Here is an 18,088-nt window from a genome sequence, read left to right on the forward strand (position 1 = left end):
TAATACCAATCTCTCGTGCATGACCCCAAAGAGTAATATAAGTGGATTAAGTGGGAGTTTGACCTTCATCGTACTAGAAAGTACATTACAGATGCCTTCCCAGTATTGTTGTATCTTGGGACAAGACCAGAACATATGTGCCAAAGTGGCCTCCTCTGATTTACATCGGTCACATGTCGGATCAATTTGAGGGTAGATTTTTGCCAACCGGGATTTAGAAAGGTGAGACCTGTGTACAATCTTGAACTGGATCAAGCAGTGCCTTGCGCAAAATGAAGATGAATGAATTCTCCTCAGGACCCCTGTCCACTCAGTTGTGCTTATAGCAGTGTCAAGGTCCTTCTCCCATGCTATTTTGATTTTGGACGTAGAGGTGAGGTTTAAATGGGAAAATGATGTCAGCAGTATCGAGATTGCCTTTTTCTTGGTAGGGTTAAAACACATCAAACTATCAATTGCATTATTCTGAGGTTTATCTGGGAACCCTGGGATGGAGCTTGAGATAAAATGTCTTGTCTGTAAATATCTAAAAAAATTAGAAACCGGAAGATGATATTTTTGGGACAATTGTTGGAAGGAGGCAAACTTGTTTTCAATATAAAGATCTCCGAAATTCATCAGCCCCTGTCGTTGCCACACCTGGAAGGTGGAATCCTGCATTGCGGGAGGAAAAAAGTTGTTTGATGCTATTGGACTTAATAAACTCATGTTATGGAGACCGAAGTGTTTTCTAAACTGCATGTAGATTCTAACAGAGTAATAAACTATGGGGTTGTGGCGTGGCATATTCTGTGATTGAGAAATGGAAGTACCGACCACAGATGGCAAGGACAAGGAACTATATGAAAGTTTCTCCATCTCCATCCATTTTGGTCCTCCATTGTTAACAGAGTAATATACCCAGAAGGACAAGCAATAAAGGTTTGCAGCCCAGTAATAATAGCGAAAATTGGGGAGAGCAAAACCACCACTGCGTTTTGTTTTTTGGAGGTGTTCTTTCCGGAGACGGGGTTTCTTGCCATTCCAGATAAAAGATGATATTATAGAATCAAGTTTCTTGAAGTAAGCGCTGGGGATGAGCACGGGAAGAGTCTGAAAAAGATATAAATACTTGGGTAGCACCGACATTTTTATAATGTTCACTCGTCCGACCAGTGAGAGTGGAAGAAATGACCATTTAGATAAGTCTTGCTGAGTTTTGAGTTGTAGTTCATAAAAGTTTTTCTTAAACAGTTCTTGATAGTTCTTGGTCACCCGGACACCTAAATATGTAAAGCCTTGCTCAGATATCTTGAATGGTGCAGAGAGCTTTTGCAGTGACGCCTTGGTAATATTTAATGGAAGGAGCTCTGTTTTATGTAAATTTAATTTGTAACCAGAGATCCCACCGAATTTGGAAAAAAGCTCCAGAGCATGGTTAATTGACGTTTCGGCTTTGGAGATATAGAGCAGCAGATCATCGGCGTACAGTGACACCTTATGTTCCATGTTGTATCTTAAGATGCCTTTAATACACTGGTCCTTCCTTATGGACGCGGCCAATGGTTCAATGGCTAGTACAAAAAGAAAAGGGCTAAGGGGGCAACCTTGACGTGTGCCGCGTTGTAATCTGAACAGTCCAGAACGTTGATTATTAGTTAATATCGTCGCTGAGGGGCATGAATAGAGCAGTTTAACCCATGACACGAATCTATCGCCAAAACCAAATCTGGCCAGAGTTTCAAATAAATAATCCAATTCCACTCTATCGAATGCTTTCTCCGCATCCATAGAGAGGACGCATTCGGAGTCTGCTTGACTAGGAGTGTACAGGACATTTAAAAGACGGCGAACTCCGAAGAAAGAGCGCCTGTCCTTCACAAAACCAGTCTGGTCTGGTGATATTAGATCAGGCAAAACCTCCTCTAATCGACGTGCTAGTACTTTGGCAAGGATTTTGTAGTCAGTATTCAAAAGTGAGATTGGCCTATAGGATGAGCACTCCAAAGGATTCTTGTCTTTCTTTAAAAGTAAAGTAATGCTAGCCTGGTTCACGGTGTTGGGGAGATAGCCCCTATCAAAAGACTCTGCGTATACTGCTGTGAGGATAGGTGCTAGTTGTTGAGAAAAGCTGGTATAGAACTCAGTCGGCCATCCATCAGGGCCGGCGGCTTTTTGGGTCTGCAATGACTTAATTGCTGTCACAATATCTTGTTGCTGTATTGGTGCATCTAAAGCGCTAATCTGGTCCTGCGAAAGAGTTGGAAGGGGCAAATCTCTAAAGAATTCTGCTATTAAATGGGGGTCACTAGGCCCATTGGAGCTATAGAGCTCCTGGTAGTATTGATAGAATGTTTCATTTATTCTGAGGTGATCCGTGACCACTTCACCGTTGCACGTTGTTACAGCGTTAATTTCTTGTCGAGCTTTAGCGCCTTTCAGCTGATTCGCTAGCAACTTCCCTGCTCGGTCCCCGTGTTCATAGACTGTTCCCCGGTTTTTAAGTAGCAAGTATTCTATCGTGTGTGATGTAAGAGTGTTATATTCAGCGCTCAGCTTTAATCGCCGTTTGTATAGATCAGGAGAAGGAGATTGTGCATTTTTATTATCTACATCTGTAATCTGTACTTCCAGTTCTTTCAATTTGGCCACTGACTCTTTTTTCTTATGCGCCACGAACGATATCACCTGCCCCCTTAGATATGCTTTAAGTGCCTCCCACACTGTTGACGTCGAGACCTCTGAGGTAGTGTTAATTGTTAGAAATAAAGAAATTTGGTCTGAAATAAATTTCATAAATGTTTCATCAGACAATAAGAGTGAATTAAATCTCCACAACCGCCTGGAAGCCATAGCATTGGGTATTTTAAGTTTAACTAGAAGAGGGGCGTGGTCAGATATTACAATGGGGTGGTATTCACATGATTGAATATTGGACGTAAATTTATTGTCAGTGAAAAAATAGTCAATCCTAGAGTAAGTTTGATGGCTATGTGAAAAGAATGAATACTTCTTTTCCTGTGGATGAAAAAAACGCCAGATATCTAAAATGCCATAGGTAGAGAGAAATGACTGTAAATAATTAGCAGATTTGGATAATGCATATGCAGGCTTTGCAGATGACCTGTCCATCCCAGGGTTCAGGCATAAATTGAAGTCCCCCCCCATAACAAGTAAACTGGAATTTAAGCAAGGCAGCAAATTGAAGAGCCGCACGAAGAATTGAGGGTCATCACAGTTCGGGGCATAGATGTTTGCCAGTATTACATTGATGTTGTAAAGTTTTCCAGTGACAATAATATATCGGCCATTTGAGTCAGCTGTTGTTGTAAGGGGTGTAAAGGACACTTTTTTATTTACTAAAATGGCAACACCCCTAGCCTTGCCCTGAAAGGTTGAATGAAATATTTGACCCACCCACCCACACTTCAATCGGACGTTGTCCAGAATCTTGAGATGAGTCTCTTGGATAAATGCTATACCAGCGTCTAAGTTTCTGATATGTGTGAGGACTTTCTTCCTTTTAACAGGCTGGTTCATACCTTTCACATTCCATGTAACAATATTAATTGTGTTAATCATTACAGCATTGTCAGATATGGAAAAATAAACTCAAAATAATTTCTTTCAATCAAATTTGGTATACTGTTCCAGCCAGCAGATGGTGAAAGATGAGAAGATAGAGGTGAGAGCGATAGAAAAGAAAAAAGGCAGAGTGTAACATTTGTTCCAATAATATTGACAGTTTGAAAAAACGACCCACCCCAAAACCCCCAGGTGACCCTAGCTGCAAAAACGTGCAGCACACCTACCCTATCTAACTTAAGTACTTCCATATCTAATACTACCTTAGTCCGCCCCTCTAACTCCCATAAAAAAGTGTATAAGGACACCCATTAAATGGCTGAACAAAAACTGGACTTGGAATATGTATTAAACATATGCATTAAACCAAAAAAAAAATAATAATAATAATAATAGTAATAAACAAGCATTGCACCACTAGAATGGTCACGATGACACTCGTTTACCTCGAGTCACGTTGAGTCATGTCGTGGCAGATCGACCAAATGTCCCAAGTAATACTCAGGTCTCAAGTGTCATTTGAGTCCGTGATGTACTTCTCAGCCTCCGCCACCGAGCCGAACGCCGTGTATGTGCCGTCCATATTGACAATGCGAAGCCGCGCCGGGAACAACAGGGAAGGCTTGCGTCCCATCTTGTACAAGGCTGACATCACCGAAGAATATTTCCTCCTTTCGCTCACCACGTCAGGGCTGTAGTCCTCATAGATCCTGAAGGAGTTGTTTTGGTAGGTCAATTCACGCCTTTTCCGAGCCTCCGAAATCGCCAACTCCTTGTTTTGGTACCGGTGAAAGCCGATTATGACTGGACGAGGTTTGTTACCCGCGCCCGGTCTCCGACCGTGGCCGCGGTGAGCGCGGTCCAGCTCTGGAGGGGAAGGGAAGATGTCTCGCCCGAACACTTCTTGGAGTAGTTGCGAAAAAAACTTGGCGGGTTTCGGCCCCTCGATTCCCTCTCTGAGGCCGATGATGCGGACGTTGCACCGTCTGTTCCGCCCTTCCAAATCGGTGAGCTTGGCTCGTAGCTTTTGGTTGTCCACCTGTAGCTTTTCGTAGCCGTCTTCCAACTTAGCCAAACGTTGGTGTATGGTCTCGGCGTTGTCCTCCAGTGAGCCTATGCGTTCGTCGTGACTGTTGACTGTCATTTGGAGCCCATCTAACTTGCGATTCACTTCGTCAAAAGATTTTTTCAGCTCAGTGAGCAAAGAAGCCTGGAGGTCTGCCAGCGAGATAGTTAAGTCAGCTTTGCTAATGGCTGCCTCCAGCTCGTTTTTTTCGCTCGTTTTGGAGGATTTTGGTGCCATCGCGCATCCGTACAGTTCCAAACAGCAAACTAAACTCGTGGGGACAGTCCAGTTACAAAAGAGATCCTTTAAAAAGTGGATTGTTGCGTCGATTTGTGGGAGCGAGGGGAGCACACAACCTACTCCATGCTCGCCAGACCCCCCATTTTGAAAACTTAAGATCTCATATGTCTCCTGAATAGTCTGACCAATTTTGAAGACGATCCAACTATTTTCTTCAGCGACAAGGTCTCAAATGTAAATCGATAAAATTTCACATTTGATCCAAAATTTCCGGCTTCCTGTTGGGTTTGGAATATGGGTGCAAGATACTTTTTGGAGCAGTTTTGCACACTGTATCGACTCGCCAAATTTCATCGTTCTACGTTGAAAAAACCTAATAGGAAAGGTCTTTTTGAAAATTTCAAGGGGGCGCCACTGAGCCATTTTGTTAAATTTTTTTGTAGATTATCAAAATTTACGCAAAGTTGCATGTATGTGCAAATTTTGGTGAGTTTTCGTGCATGTTCAGGCCTCCAAATGTAAACTCCAACTGTGAACCGATAAAAATTTTACATTTGATCCAAAATATCCGATTTCCTGTTGGATTTGGAATATGGGTGCAAGAGGCTTTTTTGAACAGTTAGGCATAAGGTATCTACTCCCCAAATTTCATTGCTCTACGTTGAAAACCTGAGAGGAGAGGCCTTTTTGAAAATTTTAAGGGTCAAGGGGGCGCCACTGAGCCATTTTTTGACATTTTTTCAAAACGACACAAGATTATCAAAATTTACGCAAAGCCGCACGTATGTGCAAATTTTGGTGACTTTTCGTGCATGTTCAGGCCTCCAAATTGGCCATTTTCATTTGCCCTGAAAAAAGAAGAAGAAGAATAACTAGGCCTGCAAGCAGGACTGAACGGGCCCTCGCAATCTAGCGCAACTCGGACGTCACGCAACTCGGACTGTGTGCAGGTCAGGGTGGTGGCAGATCCTCCTCTCTAATCATCTCATTAGAACCTAACATGCTCGAAAGTCGCCTATTTACATTACCACACCCAAGAGTTAAAAACCCCTATTGGAGAGAGTACTACAAAAAAGGAGCCACTACTGAGCTGTGCAACCAAGCCCTTATTCAAAACCAAAATGAATCTTCTAACTGGGCCAATTCGACCAAGTGTGCCAAATATTGTGGCTCTATAAGCTGCCTGAGTCTCTGGAAAAAAAAAAAATTCCTTTAAATGGCGAAAAAAAGGGTTGTCACGGCAACAGACAGAGACACGTGGACATGGGCCGTAAATAATCATTTTAATAGGTCTTGAAACTACAATGACCGACCTGAAAAGAACTGGACATGTATTGGAAAAATGAGTGACTTTCTATTGCCACTAGTTGGCGCTGGAGGGTTGATGCAAATGACCCCTACAAGGCCCTTCAGGGTATGACTCTCAACAAGCACGGGAAGTTTGGCGCAGATATGTTGTATATCTGCCGAGTTATGACTGTTCAAAGTTTTTGGAGAGAAAAATTGTTGACAGTCATTTTCACTTTCCTGTTTGGACCCCTCCGCTTCAACGAAACTTCAATATTTTTCATCAGGCACCTGAAGACAGGTCTTAAGGCTTCCCTTATGCAGGTTTGAGGTAGATTGTTTTTTTCCCTTTAGAGGAGGAGTGTGTCCCGTAAAAAAGGGCATTTCCTGTTCCCACTAGGAGGCGCCAGGCAAAAATGGTAAATTTTCAATCCAGTCCTGCTCAGGCTGGTATACCTCACACACATGCCAGATTTAAAATATATTGAACGTTGTATGAAGGAGTTATCAGTAATTTTCCGAATTCGGTGTTTTGCCGAAAAAATGGCCGACTTTGGCACCCCGCCCAGGTCAGGCCCGTGAACGAAAACACACCATTTTGATAACTTAAGATTTCATATGCCTCATGAACAGTCTCGCCAATTTTGAGGATGATCAAACTAATTCCCCAGGTGCCACGGTCTTAAATGTGCACACTGTAAATCGATAAAAATTGCACATTCAATCCAAAATACCCGATTTCCTGTTGGGTTTGGAATACGCATGCAAGAGACTTTTTGGAGCAGTTTTGTACAAGGTATCGACTCTCTGAATTTCATCCCTCTACGTTGAAAAAACCTAAATGGAGAGGCCTTTTTGAAAATTTCAACGGGGCGCCACTGAGCCATTTTGTTACATGTTTTCGTAACGTTGCAAGATTATTGAACGTTACGCAAAGCCGCATGTATGTCCAAATTTTTGTGAGTTTTCGTGCATGTTCAAGCCTCCAAATGTAAACTCCTACTGTGAACCGATAAAAATTTCACATTCGATCCAAAATACCCGATTTCCTGTTGGGTTTGGAATATGGGTGCAAGATACTTTTTGGAGCAGTTTTGCACACTGTATCGACTCGCCAAATTTCATCGTTCTACGTTGAAAAAACCTAATAGGAAAGGTCTTTTTGAAAATTTCAAGGGGGCGCCACTGAGCCATTTTGTTAAATTTTTTTGTAGATTATCAAAATTTACGCAAAGTTGCATGTATGTGCAAATTTTGGTGAGTTTTCGTGCATGTTCAGGCCTCCAAATGTAAACTCCAACTGTGAACCGATAAAAATTTCACATTTGATCCAAAATATCTGATTTCCTGTTGGATTTGGAATATGGGTGCAAGAGGCTTTTTTGAACAGTTAGGCATAAGGTATCTACTCCCCAAATTTCATTGCTCTACGTTGAAAACCTGAGAGGAGAGGCCTTTTTGAAAATTTTAAGGGTCAAGGGGGCGCCACTGAGCCATTTTTTGACATTTTTTCAAAACGACGCAAGATTATCGAAATTTACGCGATTCTGCACGTATGTGCAAATTTTGGTGACTTTTCGTGCATGTTCAGGCCTCCAAATTGGCCATTTTCATTTGCCATGAAAAAATAATAATAATAATAATAATAACTAGCCCTGCAAGCAGGACTGACGGGCCCTCGCGTATGGCGCAACTCGGACGTCAAACAAAGTCGGAGGGCAGGCAGGTCGGGGCGGTGGCAGTCGACAACAGACAGATATCCAGGCAGATATATTGCATGTCTGAATGTTCAGAATTAGTGGGGAGAGAAAATGGCGACGGTCATGATGACTTTCTTATCGGACCCCTCTGCTTTAACAAAACAAAAGTGTTTATTAGGCACCTGAACACGGTCATTATGACTTTCCTATTGGACCCCTCTGCTTTAAGGAAAAAAAAGTCTTACCGGAGTATAAGTCGCATTTGTGGGTGAAATTTACTTGATAAAATCCAACACATAGAACAGATATGTGATCTTGAAAGGCAATTTAATATAAAGATACAATAGAGAACAACATGCTGAATAAATGTACAGTGTACAGTGCATAAACAACGAAATGCGAATATACTGTCCTCACCAGGACGCTACCGCTCGGTCCTGGCTATAGACAGCGAACTCCAAAAAGACAATTCTGGATGTCCGCATAATTTGTTGAATCAATTTGGTCCTCGATAGCAAACAGGTTCACATCACCGTAAATAAATGATAATTACGTACTATTACAGCAATAATGTAACAGATTAGCATGCGTTCGCTAGCATTAGCACACCATTCAAACAACCACACAACTCGCTGTAAGTGTCCGCTCGCGGGTGGAAAACACACAACAACAGAAAAGATGATACACGCAGGCGTTGCCTCTGTAGAGATATTTTAAAGGCATAAACAATGAACGTAGGTTCGCAGCCGTCTTTCTCTCTTGCTAACTCGCCCACTCACTCGCTCGCTCGCTCACTCACTCACTCACTCACTCACTCACTCACTCACTCACTCACTCACTCACTCACTCACTCACTCACTCACTCACTCACTCACTCACTCACTCACTCACTCACTCACTCACTCACTCACTCACTCACTCACTCACTCACTCAGAGCTATGTGGCTGTCAGTCTTCTTCTGGTGTGCGAGCGCTTATTCACGTAAACAAGTGCGAGTGCGCTCCCAGGTGGGCGTGAAAGCGCCACAAACTAAATGCATCCATTTCAATATAAAAAAGTCAATTATACAATTGAACATACATTGCCAAAGGCAGAACGCGAACGTGGCCATAGCTATTAACAGTTATTCAGATAACTATAGCATGCTAACAAGTTTACAAAACCATCAGTCCAAAACACCAAAATAACACGGGAAATTATATCATAATGTGTTAATAATTTCACTCACCAGGGGGCACCAGGCCTAATGGTTTTGTAAACCTGTTAGCATGCTATAGTAATCTGAATAACTGTTAATAGCTATGGCCACGTTCGCGTTCTGCCTTTGGCAATGTATGTTCAATTGTATAATTGACTTTTTTATATTGAAATGGATGCATTTAGTTTGTGGCGCTTTCACGCCCAACTGGGAGCGCACTCGTTATTATTATTTTTTCATGGCAAATGAAAATGGCCATAGCTATTAAGAGTTATTCAGATAACTATAGCATGCTAACAAGTTTACAAAACCATTAGTCCAAAACACCTAAATAACATGGGAAATGTTATCATAATGTGTTAATAATTTCACACATAAGTCACTGCTGAGTATAAGTCGCACCCCAAACCAAAATATGAAGAAAAAAAAACACGACTTATAGTCGGAAAAATACAGTAGTCTTTTACTGAATTGTATTGTCAAAAATAAGACACATTTGCTCCCCTGCCCAGGAAAGGGCCGTGAATGAAATGTCACCATTTTGATAACCTAACATCTCATATGTGTCATGAACATTCATTCATTCATTCATTCATTTTCCATGCCGCTTTTCCTCACGAGGGTCGCGGAGGTGCTGGAGCCTATCCCAGCTAACTCGGGGCAGTAGGCAGGGGACACCCTGAACTGGTTGCCAGCCAATTGCAGGGCACAAGGAGACATACAACCATTCACGCGCACACTCATACCTACGGACAATTTAGAGTGCTCAATCAGCCTACCATGCATGTTTTTGGGATGTCTGACCAATTTTGAGAAGCATTCAACTTACTGCTTCGGCGTAATGGTCTCAAACGTGCATGCAGGTTTTTGACAAAAATGCAAGATTCAATCCATAATACCCGTTAACAAGTTTACAAAACCATTAGTCCAAAACACCTAAATAACATGGGAAATGTTATCATAATGTGTTAATAATTTCACACATAAGTCACTGCTGAGTATAAGTCGCACCCCAAACCAAAATATGAAGAAAAAAAAACACGACTTATAGTCGGAAAAATACAGTAGTCTTTTACTGAATTGTATTGTCAAAAATAAGACACATTTGCTCCCCTGCCCAGGAAAGGGCCGTGAATGAAATGTCACCATTTTGATAACCTAACATCTCATATGTGTCATGAACATTCATTCATTCATTCATTTTCCATGCCGCTTTTCCTCACGAGGGTCGCGGAGGTGCTGGAGCCTATCCCAGCTAACTCGGGGCAGTAGGCAGGGGACACCCTGAACTGGTTGCCAGCCAATTGCAGGGCACAAGGAGACATACAACCATTCACGCGCACACTCATACCTACGGACAATTTAGAGTGCTCAATCAGCCTACCATGCATGTTTTTGGGATGTCTGACCAATTTTGAGAAGCATTCAACTTACTGCTTCGGCGTAATGGTCTCAAACGTGCATGCAGGTTTTTGACAAAAATGCAAGATTCAATCCATAATACCCGATTTCCTGTTGGGTTTGGAATATGGGTGCAAGAGACTTTTTGGAGCAGTTTTGCACAACGTATCCACTCCCCAAATTTCATCACTCTACGTCGAAAAAAACTAATAGGACAGGCCTTTTTTAAAAATTGAAGGGGGCGCCACTGAGCCATTTTATTACATCTTTTGGCAATGTTGCTAAATTCATGAAATCTACATGAAGCCACATGTATGTGCACATTTTGGTGAGTTTTCGAGCATGTTCAGACCTTGAAATTTGCCATTTTGAGAGAAAATGCCGAGGGTCTTTTCACTTTCCTGTTTGGATACTGCAACATCAACGAAAACTCAATATTTTTCATCAGATACCTAAAGACATGTCTTAAGGCTCCCCTGATGCAGGTTTGAGATCAATTGATGTTTTTCACCAGGAGGAGGAGCCTTTTTCGTAAAAAAGGGTGTTTCCTCTTCCCACAAGGGGGCGCCAGGCCTAATGGAAAATATTTCAATGCAGTCGTGTTCAGGTTAAGACACCTTACATGCATGCCAAATATGAAAAAGATTGGACCTTGTATCAGGAAGTTATTAATCATTTACTGAAATTGGCGCGTTGCCAAAAAAACACCCGACTTTGGTACCCCGCCCAGGTCAGGCCCATGGACGAAAACTCACCATTTTCACAACTTAGTATCTCATATGTCTCATGAACACTTACACCAATTTTGAGGAAGATCCAACGTACTGGCTCGGCGCAACGGTCTGAAACGTGCATGCTGGTTTTCGCCCAAAATGCTATATTTTTCAACATTCAATCCAGAATATCCCATTTCCTGTTGGGTTTGGAATATGGGTGCTTTAGACTTTTTGAAGCGGTTCTGGACAACATATCCACTCCCCAAATTTCATCGCCCTACGTTGAAATACATCAAAGCAAAGGGCATTTTGAAAATTGCAAGGGGGCGCCACTGAGCCATTTTAAAATTTTTTTTGTAAACGTTGCCAAATTGTCGAAATTTTCGCGAAGCCGGATGTATGTGCAAATTTTGGTGAGTTTTTGAGCATGTTCAGGCCTTCAAATTGGCCATTTTCATTTGCCATGAAAAAATAATAATAATAATAATCCTTCGAAGAACAATAGGGCCTCGCACGCTGAGAGTGCTCGGGCCCTAATAATAATAATAATCCTTTGCAAAACAATAGGGCCTTCGCACGTCTAGTGCTCGGGCCCTAATAATAATCCTTTGCAAAACAATAGGGCCTTCGCACGTCTAGTGCTCGGGCCCTAATAATAATAACTAGGCCTGCAAGCAGGACTGAACGGGCCCTCGCAATCTAGCGCAACTCATACGTCATGCAACTCGGACAGTGTGCATGTCAGGGTGGTGGCAGATCGTCCTCTCTAATCATTTCATTAGAACCTAACTTGCGCGAAAGTTGTCTCTTTACATTCACACACCTAAGAGATAAAAAACCCCTATTGGACAGAGGACTACAAAAAAGGAGCGAATAAAGGGTCATCACAGCAACAGACAAGAGACATGTGGACATGGGCCGTAAAATAAGTATTTTAAAAGGTCTTGAAACTACAATGACCAACCTGAAAAGAACTGGACATATATTTCAAGAAATGAGTGACTTTCTATTGCCACTAGTTGGCGCTGTAGGGTTGATGCAAATGACCCCTACAGGACCCTTCAGACTATGACTCAACAAGCACGATATGTTTGGCGCAGATATGTTGTAGAAGTTATGACTGTTCAAAACTTGTGGTGAGACGAAATGGCTTCAGTCATTTTTACTTCTCCTGTTGGACCCTTCTGCTTCAACCAAACCTCAGTATTTTTCATCAGGCACCTGAACACATGTCTTAAGGCTCCCCTGATGCAGGTTTGAGGTGAATAGATTTTTTTTCCTTGGAGGAGGAGCCTGTTTCGTAAAAAAGGCATTTCCTGTTCCCACTAGGGGGCGCTAGGCCTAATGAGTAATATTTCAATGCACTCGTGTTAAGGGTGGGATGCCGCATATACATGCCGGATATGAAAAAGATTGAAGGAGCTATTAGTCCTTTACTGAATTTGTCATTTTGCCGAAAAAATGGCCGACTTTGGCACCACGCCCAGGTCAGACCCATGAATGAAAACGCACCATTTTGAAAAGTTTAGATTTCATATGTCTCCTGAATTGTCTAACCAATTTTGAAGATGATCCAACTGATTCCCTCTGTGACAAGGTCTCAAATGTGCACCCTGTTAATTGATAAAAATTTCACATTCGAGCCAAAATACCCGATTTCCTGTTGGGTTTGGAATATGGGTGCAAGAGACTTTTTGGAGCAGTTTTGCACAAGGTATCGACTCCCCAAATTTCATTGCTCTACGTTAAAAAAACCTAATAGGAAACGCCTTTTTGAAAAATTCAAGGGGGCGCCACTGAGCCATTTTGTTACATTTTTTTGTAACGTTGCAAGATTATTGAAATCCACACAAAGCCACATGTATGTGCAAAATTTGGTGAGTTTTTGTGCATGTCCAGGCCTCCAAATGTAAACTGTACTAGAAATGGACAGAAATTTCACATTCGATCCAAAATACCCGATTTTCTGTTGGATTTGGAATATGGGTGCAAGAGGCTTTTTTGAGCAGTCAGGCATAAGGTATCTACTCCCCAAATTTCATTGCTCTACGTTGAAAAAACCCAATAGGAAAGGCCTTTTTTAAAACTCCTTTCTGTCGCCACTAGTTGGCACTGTAGAGTTGATGCAAATGACCCCTACAGGACCCTTCAGGGTATGACTCTCAACAAGCATGGGAAGTTTGGCGCAGATATGTTGTATATCTGCTGAGTTATGACTGTTCAAAGTATTTTGCGAGACAAATTGTTGACGATCATTTTCACTTTCATGTTTGGACCCCTCCGCTTCAACGAAACCTCAATATTTTTCATCAGGCACCTGAACACAGGTCTTAAGGCTCCCCTGATGCAGGTTTGAGGTCAACAGATTTTTTTCCCTTGGAGGAGGAACCTGTCTCGTAAAAAAAGGCATTTCCTGTTCTCACTAGGGGGCGCTAGGCCTAATGGGTAATATTTCAATGCAGTCGTGTTCAGGCTGGGATACCGCATATACATGGCAGATATGAAAAAGATTGAAAGTTGTGTCAAGGAATTATTAGCCATTTACTGAATTCGGTGTTTTGCCGAAAAAATGGCCGACTTTGGCACCACGCCCAGGTCAGACCCGTGAATGAAAACACACCATTTTAGAAACTTAAGATCTCATATGTCTCCTGAACAGTCTCACCAATTTTGAAGATGATCCAACTAACTCCCTCGGCGAAAAGGTCTCAAATGTGCACCCTGTAAATCGATAAAAATTTCATATTCGATCCAAAATAACCGATTTCCTGTTGGGTTTGGAATATGGGTGCCAATGCTTTTTTGAAGCGGTTTTAGACAAGGTATAGACTCCCCAAATTTCATTGCTCTAAGCTGACAAACCCTAATGTTATAGGCCAATTTTAAAATTTCAAGGGGGCGCCACTGAGCCATTTTGTTACTTTTTTTGCAACGTTGTTAATTTATCGAAATTTACAATTTTCCGCACGTATGTGCAAATTTTGGTGACTTTTCGCGCATGTTTAGGCCTCCAAATTGGCCGTTTTCATTTGCCCTGAAAAAAAATAAAAATAAAAAAAAATAAAAAAATAATCCTTTGCAAAACAATTGGGCCTTCGCACGCCTCGTGCTCGGGCCCTAATAATAATCCTTTGCAAAACAATAGGGCCTTCGCACGCTTAGTGCTCGGGCCCTAATAATAATGATAATAATAATAATAATAATCCTAATCCTTTGCAAAACAATAGGGCCTTCGCACACTTAGTGCTCGGGCCCTAATAATAATGATAATAATAATAATAATAATCCTAATCCTTTGCAAAACAATAGGGCCTTCGCACGCTTAGTGCTCGGGCCCTAATAATAATCCTTTGCAAAACAATAGGGCCTTCGCACGCCTCGTGCTCTGGCCCTAATAAATAAAAAGGGAGCCTTCCTTCAGGTTAAACAAGACTGATTTTGTGCACAAGCACAGCTAAACTCAACCAAAAATGAAAGCTCCTTTGGACTGCATTTAGACCTCATAAATAAGATAAAAATTAAAATTTCTCACAGTTTAATTAACGTTAACAGTAGAAAATACATCTAGGAGGACACTTCTCTTTGAGCAGCTTCCTAATTTTTCAGGTTAGTCAATTCACACAGTTCAATGGTAAATGGTAATGTTATTCTAACTCTAATGCAGGTAAGACTTTCAGTAGTAAACTTGGTGGTGTGTTCCCCACATCCACAACATTGACGCCTTTTTACATTACTTGCTGCTGCTGGCCGTAAAAAACTTCTAACATCCCTCCTCTTCGAAGGGGGCGGAGTAGGCGGTATGCTGTGGACATGTTATATTTCTTTTGGGGCTTTGAGTGTGTGCGTGTGTGTGTGTGTGTGCTGGTCAAGTCATCAGCCAATCAACTGGCGTTTGAGAAAAAAAAAGGACCCGCACAAGGTTGAACATAATGAAAATACTTAACTTAATAATGGAGTCAATTCTATCCATAGAACATATGGAAATACAAACTAAATAACTAATAAAAGTCAAGTAATTACATAATGCAAAAAAGGTTGCTTAAAAGTTGGTGGGGACAATTTGCGCATCCTGAAAAGTTGGTAGTGTTATGTCCATACCGTCCCTATTCAAACCTACACCCTTGGGAGAAGGTGTCAGGAAAAAAAAGGCTGCGGTCAGTGTTACCAGACTGGTAAATGGTATCGGCGCCCTGCTTTTTGTTACTCGCCAATACCACAATTTTGGGCCGGATCGGGCTCCTGGTGATACTGGTAATTTCCATATTGCTTCCTGTAGATTTCAGGTCACGTTGTATTGATTTGGGGGAATTTCGGAGTAACTTTTTGTTGACAGTTGGTCTCTTCCTATTGATTCCGGGACATTACAAGATCACTTTCTGATCATTGGGAACTTCCTGTAATTTTGGGGCTTTTCAGTGTCCCTCCCTGTGGATTTTGAGGCATTCCATAGTCACTTCCTGTTGATTTTGGGGCATTTCAGGCTCACCTCCAGTTAATTTGGGGGCATTTTGGAGTCACTTCCTGTTGACATTGGGTCACTTGGGTTGGAAATCATTAGGAATGAATTTTGTGCTATTGAAATGCGTGGCGCATAGGGTCATTGAAACTTAATGGGTATGTCTACTTTGTTTGTTTTTATGCCCTGAATTTTTTAATATATACATGATGTGATTTGGACAGTAAGTGTAGAACAAGTAGCGCTTTGAAATTTCACTTTTTTTATCCGAAAAAACCCACGTTTTGGGGCAAACGTTCATTTTTAAGAAAGCCCACTTTAACCAATGCAGTGCTGATACCCAACGACTACCTTTAAAACCTATGGAGGGCAATTCATTTTAGACATTCTTAGCATCTTAACACACTACACCCTTGACTAGTCATTGCTTAAGTGAGAGGAAAACCGATTTATTCAATGTGGATTTGCTTGGCCTGCCCTGAGCACACGCGCACAAAACACACAGGCGCGTGAGTTTGTGGCCCGCCACCAGAGATGCTTCTGCATGCTCAATTAGGCTGAAAATCGAGTGGTTCAGCGGTGCGGCCGATGGCCACAATGTGAAATTGATCTAGTTCTCCTGATCAAACCAGTCAGCAGCCTGACAGAACAAGACACTGATTGCTAAATGCTAGGCTACACACACACTTGGATATACTGATAGACATTGAACGGGAACACAGTCAAATAAAGATGATTTGTTGGGACGTAGACACAGATGTCAGCTTTGATTTTAAAAGATTACTTACCGTTAAGTTGGGGAATATTCCTGGTTGACAGGCTCCCCCCTGTGAAGCCACCAGTGACTTCGCGAGGGATGATGATGTGAGAATGAAACGGCAAGCGGTCTGCTGTCCCACTTCTACTCAGATACGCTTGGGACCCTTTTAAGGGAGAAAGAGTATTTCAAGTCGGGTTTTCAAAGTCGTTTCATACCTCAAAGAGCTACTTAATATGAGAGGGTCAAAGAGAAGCTTCAACAGACTTTTATTTCATTCCATGAGACGATAGCAATCGTTGAACAATGACCCTGAACTTTTCAACAAAATTAGCCCGCAAGACTGAGGTCATTCAATTACAAGTAAAACATTATTTAAAATTCCTGAAAAAGAGTCAATTGAGAAAGTTAGAGCCCTGTTTTGGGCCATAAGTGTTTTTGAGGTGCCTTTGACACTCAAAAAAGAATGTTTATTTCATATTAGATGCAGTATTTTATGCTCCTGAATGAAACGGACCGCTTGGATGCGTGTGGAAGCGATCGATACATGTATTCAGTTTTCTTTAATACCTCGCTTAGAAAATGTGGGACTCCCGGCCACGGAAGAAGGCGAATGTGACGTCAGCGGACTAACCATCTTCACAATACAGCCATTAATATCGGATGCAGAAGGACTGCGGATTCAGCTGATTTTGCGGATGAATTCGTTTATTTTTTGCGTCACACCAGCCCAATGTGCTGCAGGCTTTTGTTGCTACACCAGGGAGAGTGGTGTCAGGCTTTTTGGATTTCCAAAAGATCATTCTTCACCGCAATTGGCAAAACAAGTCCGACAACCTAGGAACGACAAGGAAGTGAGTAAGCTTCGTGTTTTATAAGGTGTCAAATACTGGGATCATGGCAAACGTTATAATAAGGAGGCAGCTTGCATTATGTGGGCGACAATGCTCACTGTCCACCGAGGAGGCTACTCGGCCGACGACATGTTGCACACCATGGTTGCCGGCCAATAAAGGTGTGCCTCGGGTTGGGCCTGGGTAGTCCCCCGCTGTGGTCTCCGGTTCTCGATTGTGTCCAGACATCCACGCTCCTCGGTCCTCTTTGCGTGCCCGCCAAGACACAACTATCCTCGGCTTGGGCTTGAGGAGCCTCCCGCTCTCGTGTCCAGACTTCCAGCCCTCTCGGTCCTCTTCGCGTGCCCGCTTTTCTCAGCTTGGGCTGATGGGGAAGCCACGCGTTACTCAGACATCGGCCGGTTTGTCCACCGGCGTTCATTCCCTTCTGCGTCCCGGTGACGAGCACTGCCTGTCTACTGGGGCTGCAGCAGTACGACGAGCCCAAAATTGCTCGCCACCGGAGGCTGGCCGATCGGTGAAGACAATCAACCCCGCCGCCGTGTGTGACATGAGTCAGGTAGTTTTGTGTGATTTTTCGTTTTCGAAAGACGAGGAAAGACTTGCAAAAGCCGCTCGGTTCAGGTTAGTATGTCGCGTAGCTGTCAGGCCTCCTGTTTTGTTTACACTCTTTCTTCCGTCTCCGAAGCTGGGACAGGGATATGACAAAAGCTGGACTAACTCCTGTGGCATAAAATACCGTTCGGGAGGTTTATGAAGTCGGAAGTTTTGACCATTATGCAGTAATTTTGCCCTGTCGTACTGAATAAATGCATCTTAAATATTTCATATTCCATTTAGCACAAGAC

General features: G+C 42.4%; 1 protein-coding gene across 9 annotated transcripts in view; it reads right to left on the bottom strand.

Moving 5' to 3' along the window:
• Nucleotides 1-18,088, bottom strand: part of nphp4 (nephronophthisis 4) — a 461,721-nt gene that overhangs the window by 136,100 nt on the left and 307,533 nt on the right. For all 9 annotated transcript variants that reach the window (XM_057860675.1, XM_057860682.1, XM_057860654.1 and 6 more), the window contains one exon: nucleotides 16,418-16,552. In XM_057860675.1, the coding sequence (XP_057716658.1) occupies nucleotides 16,418-16,552 (135 nt within the window). The remainder of the gene's footprint in view (nucleotides 1-16,417; nucleotides 16,553-18,088) is intronic.

The sequence above is a fragment of the Corythoichthys intestinalis genome, chromosome 2, assembly GCF_030265065.1.
Source record: "Corythoichthys intestinalis isolate RoL2023-P3 chromosome 2, ASM3026506v1, whole genome shotgun sequence".
NCBI lineage: Eukaryota > Metazoa > Chordata > Actinopteri > Syngnathiformes > Syngnathidae > Corythoichthys > Corythoichthys intestinalis.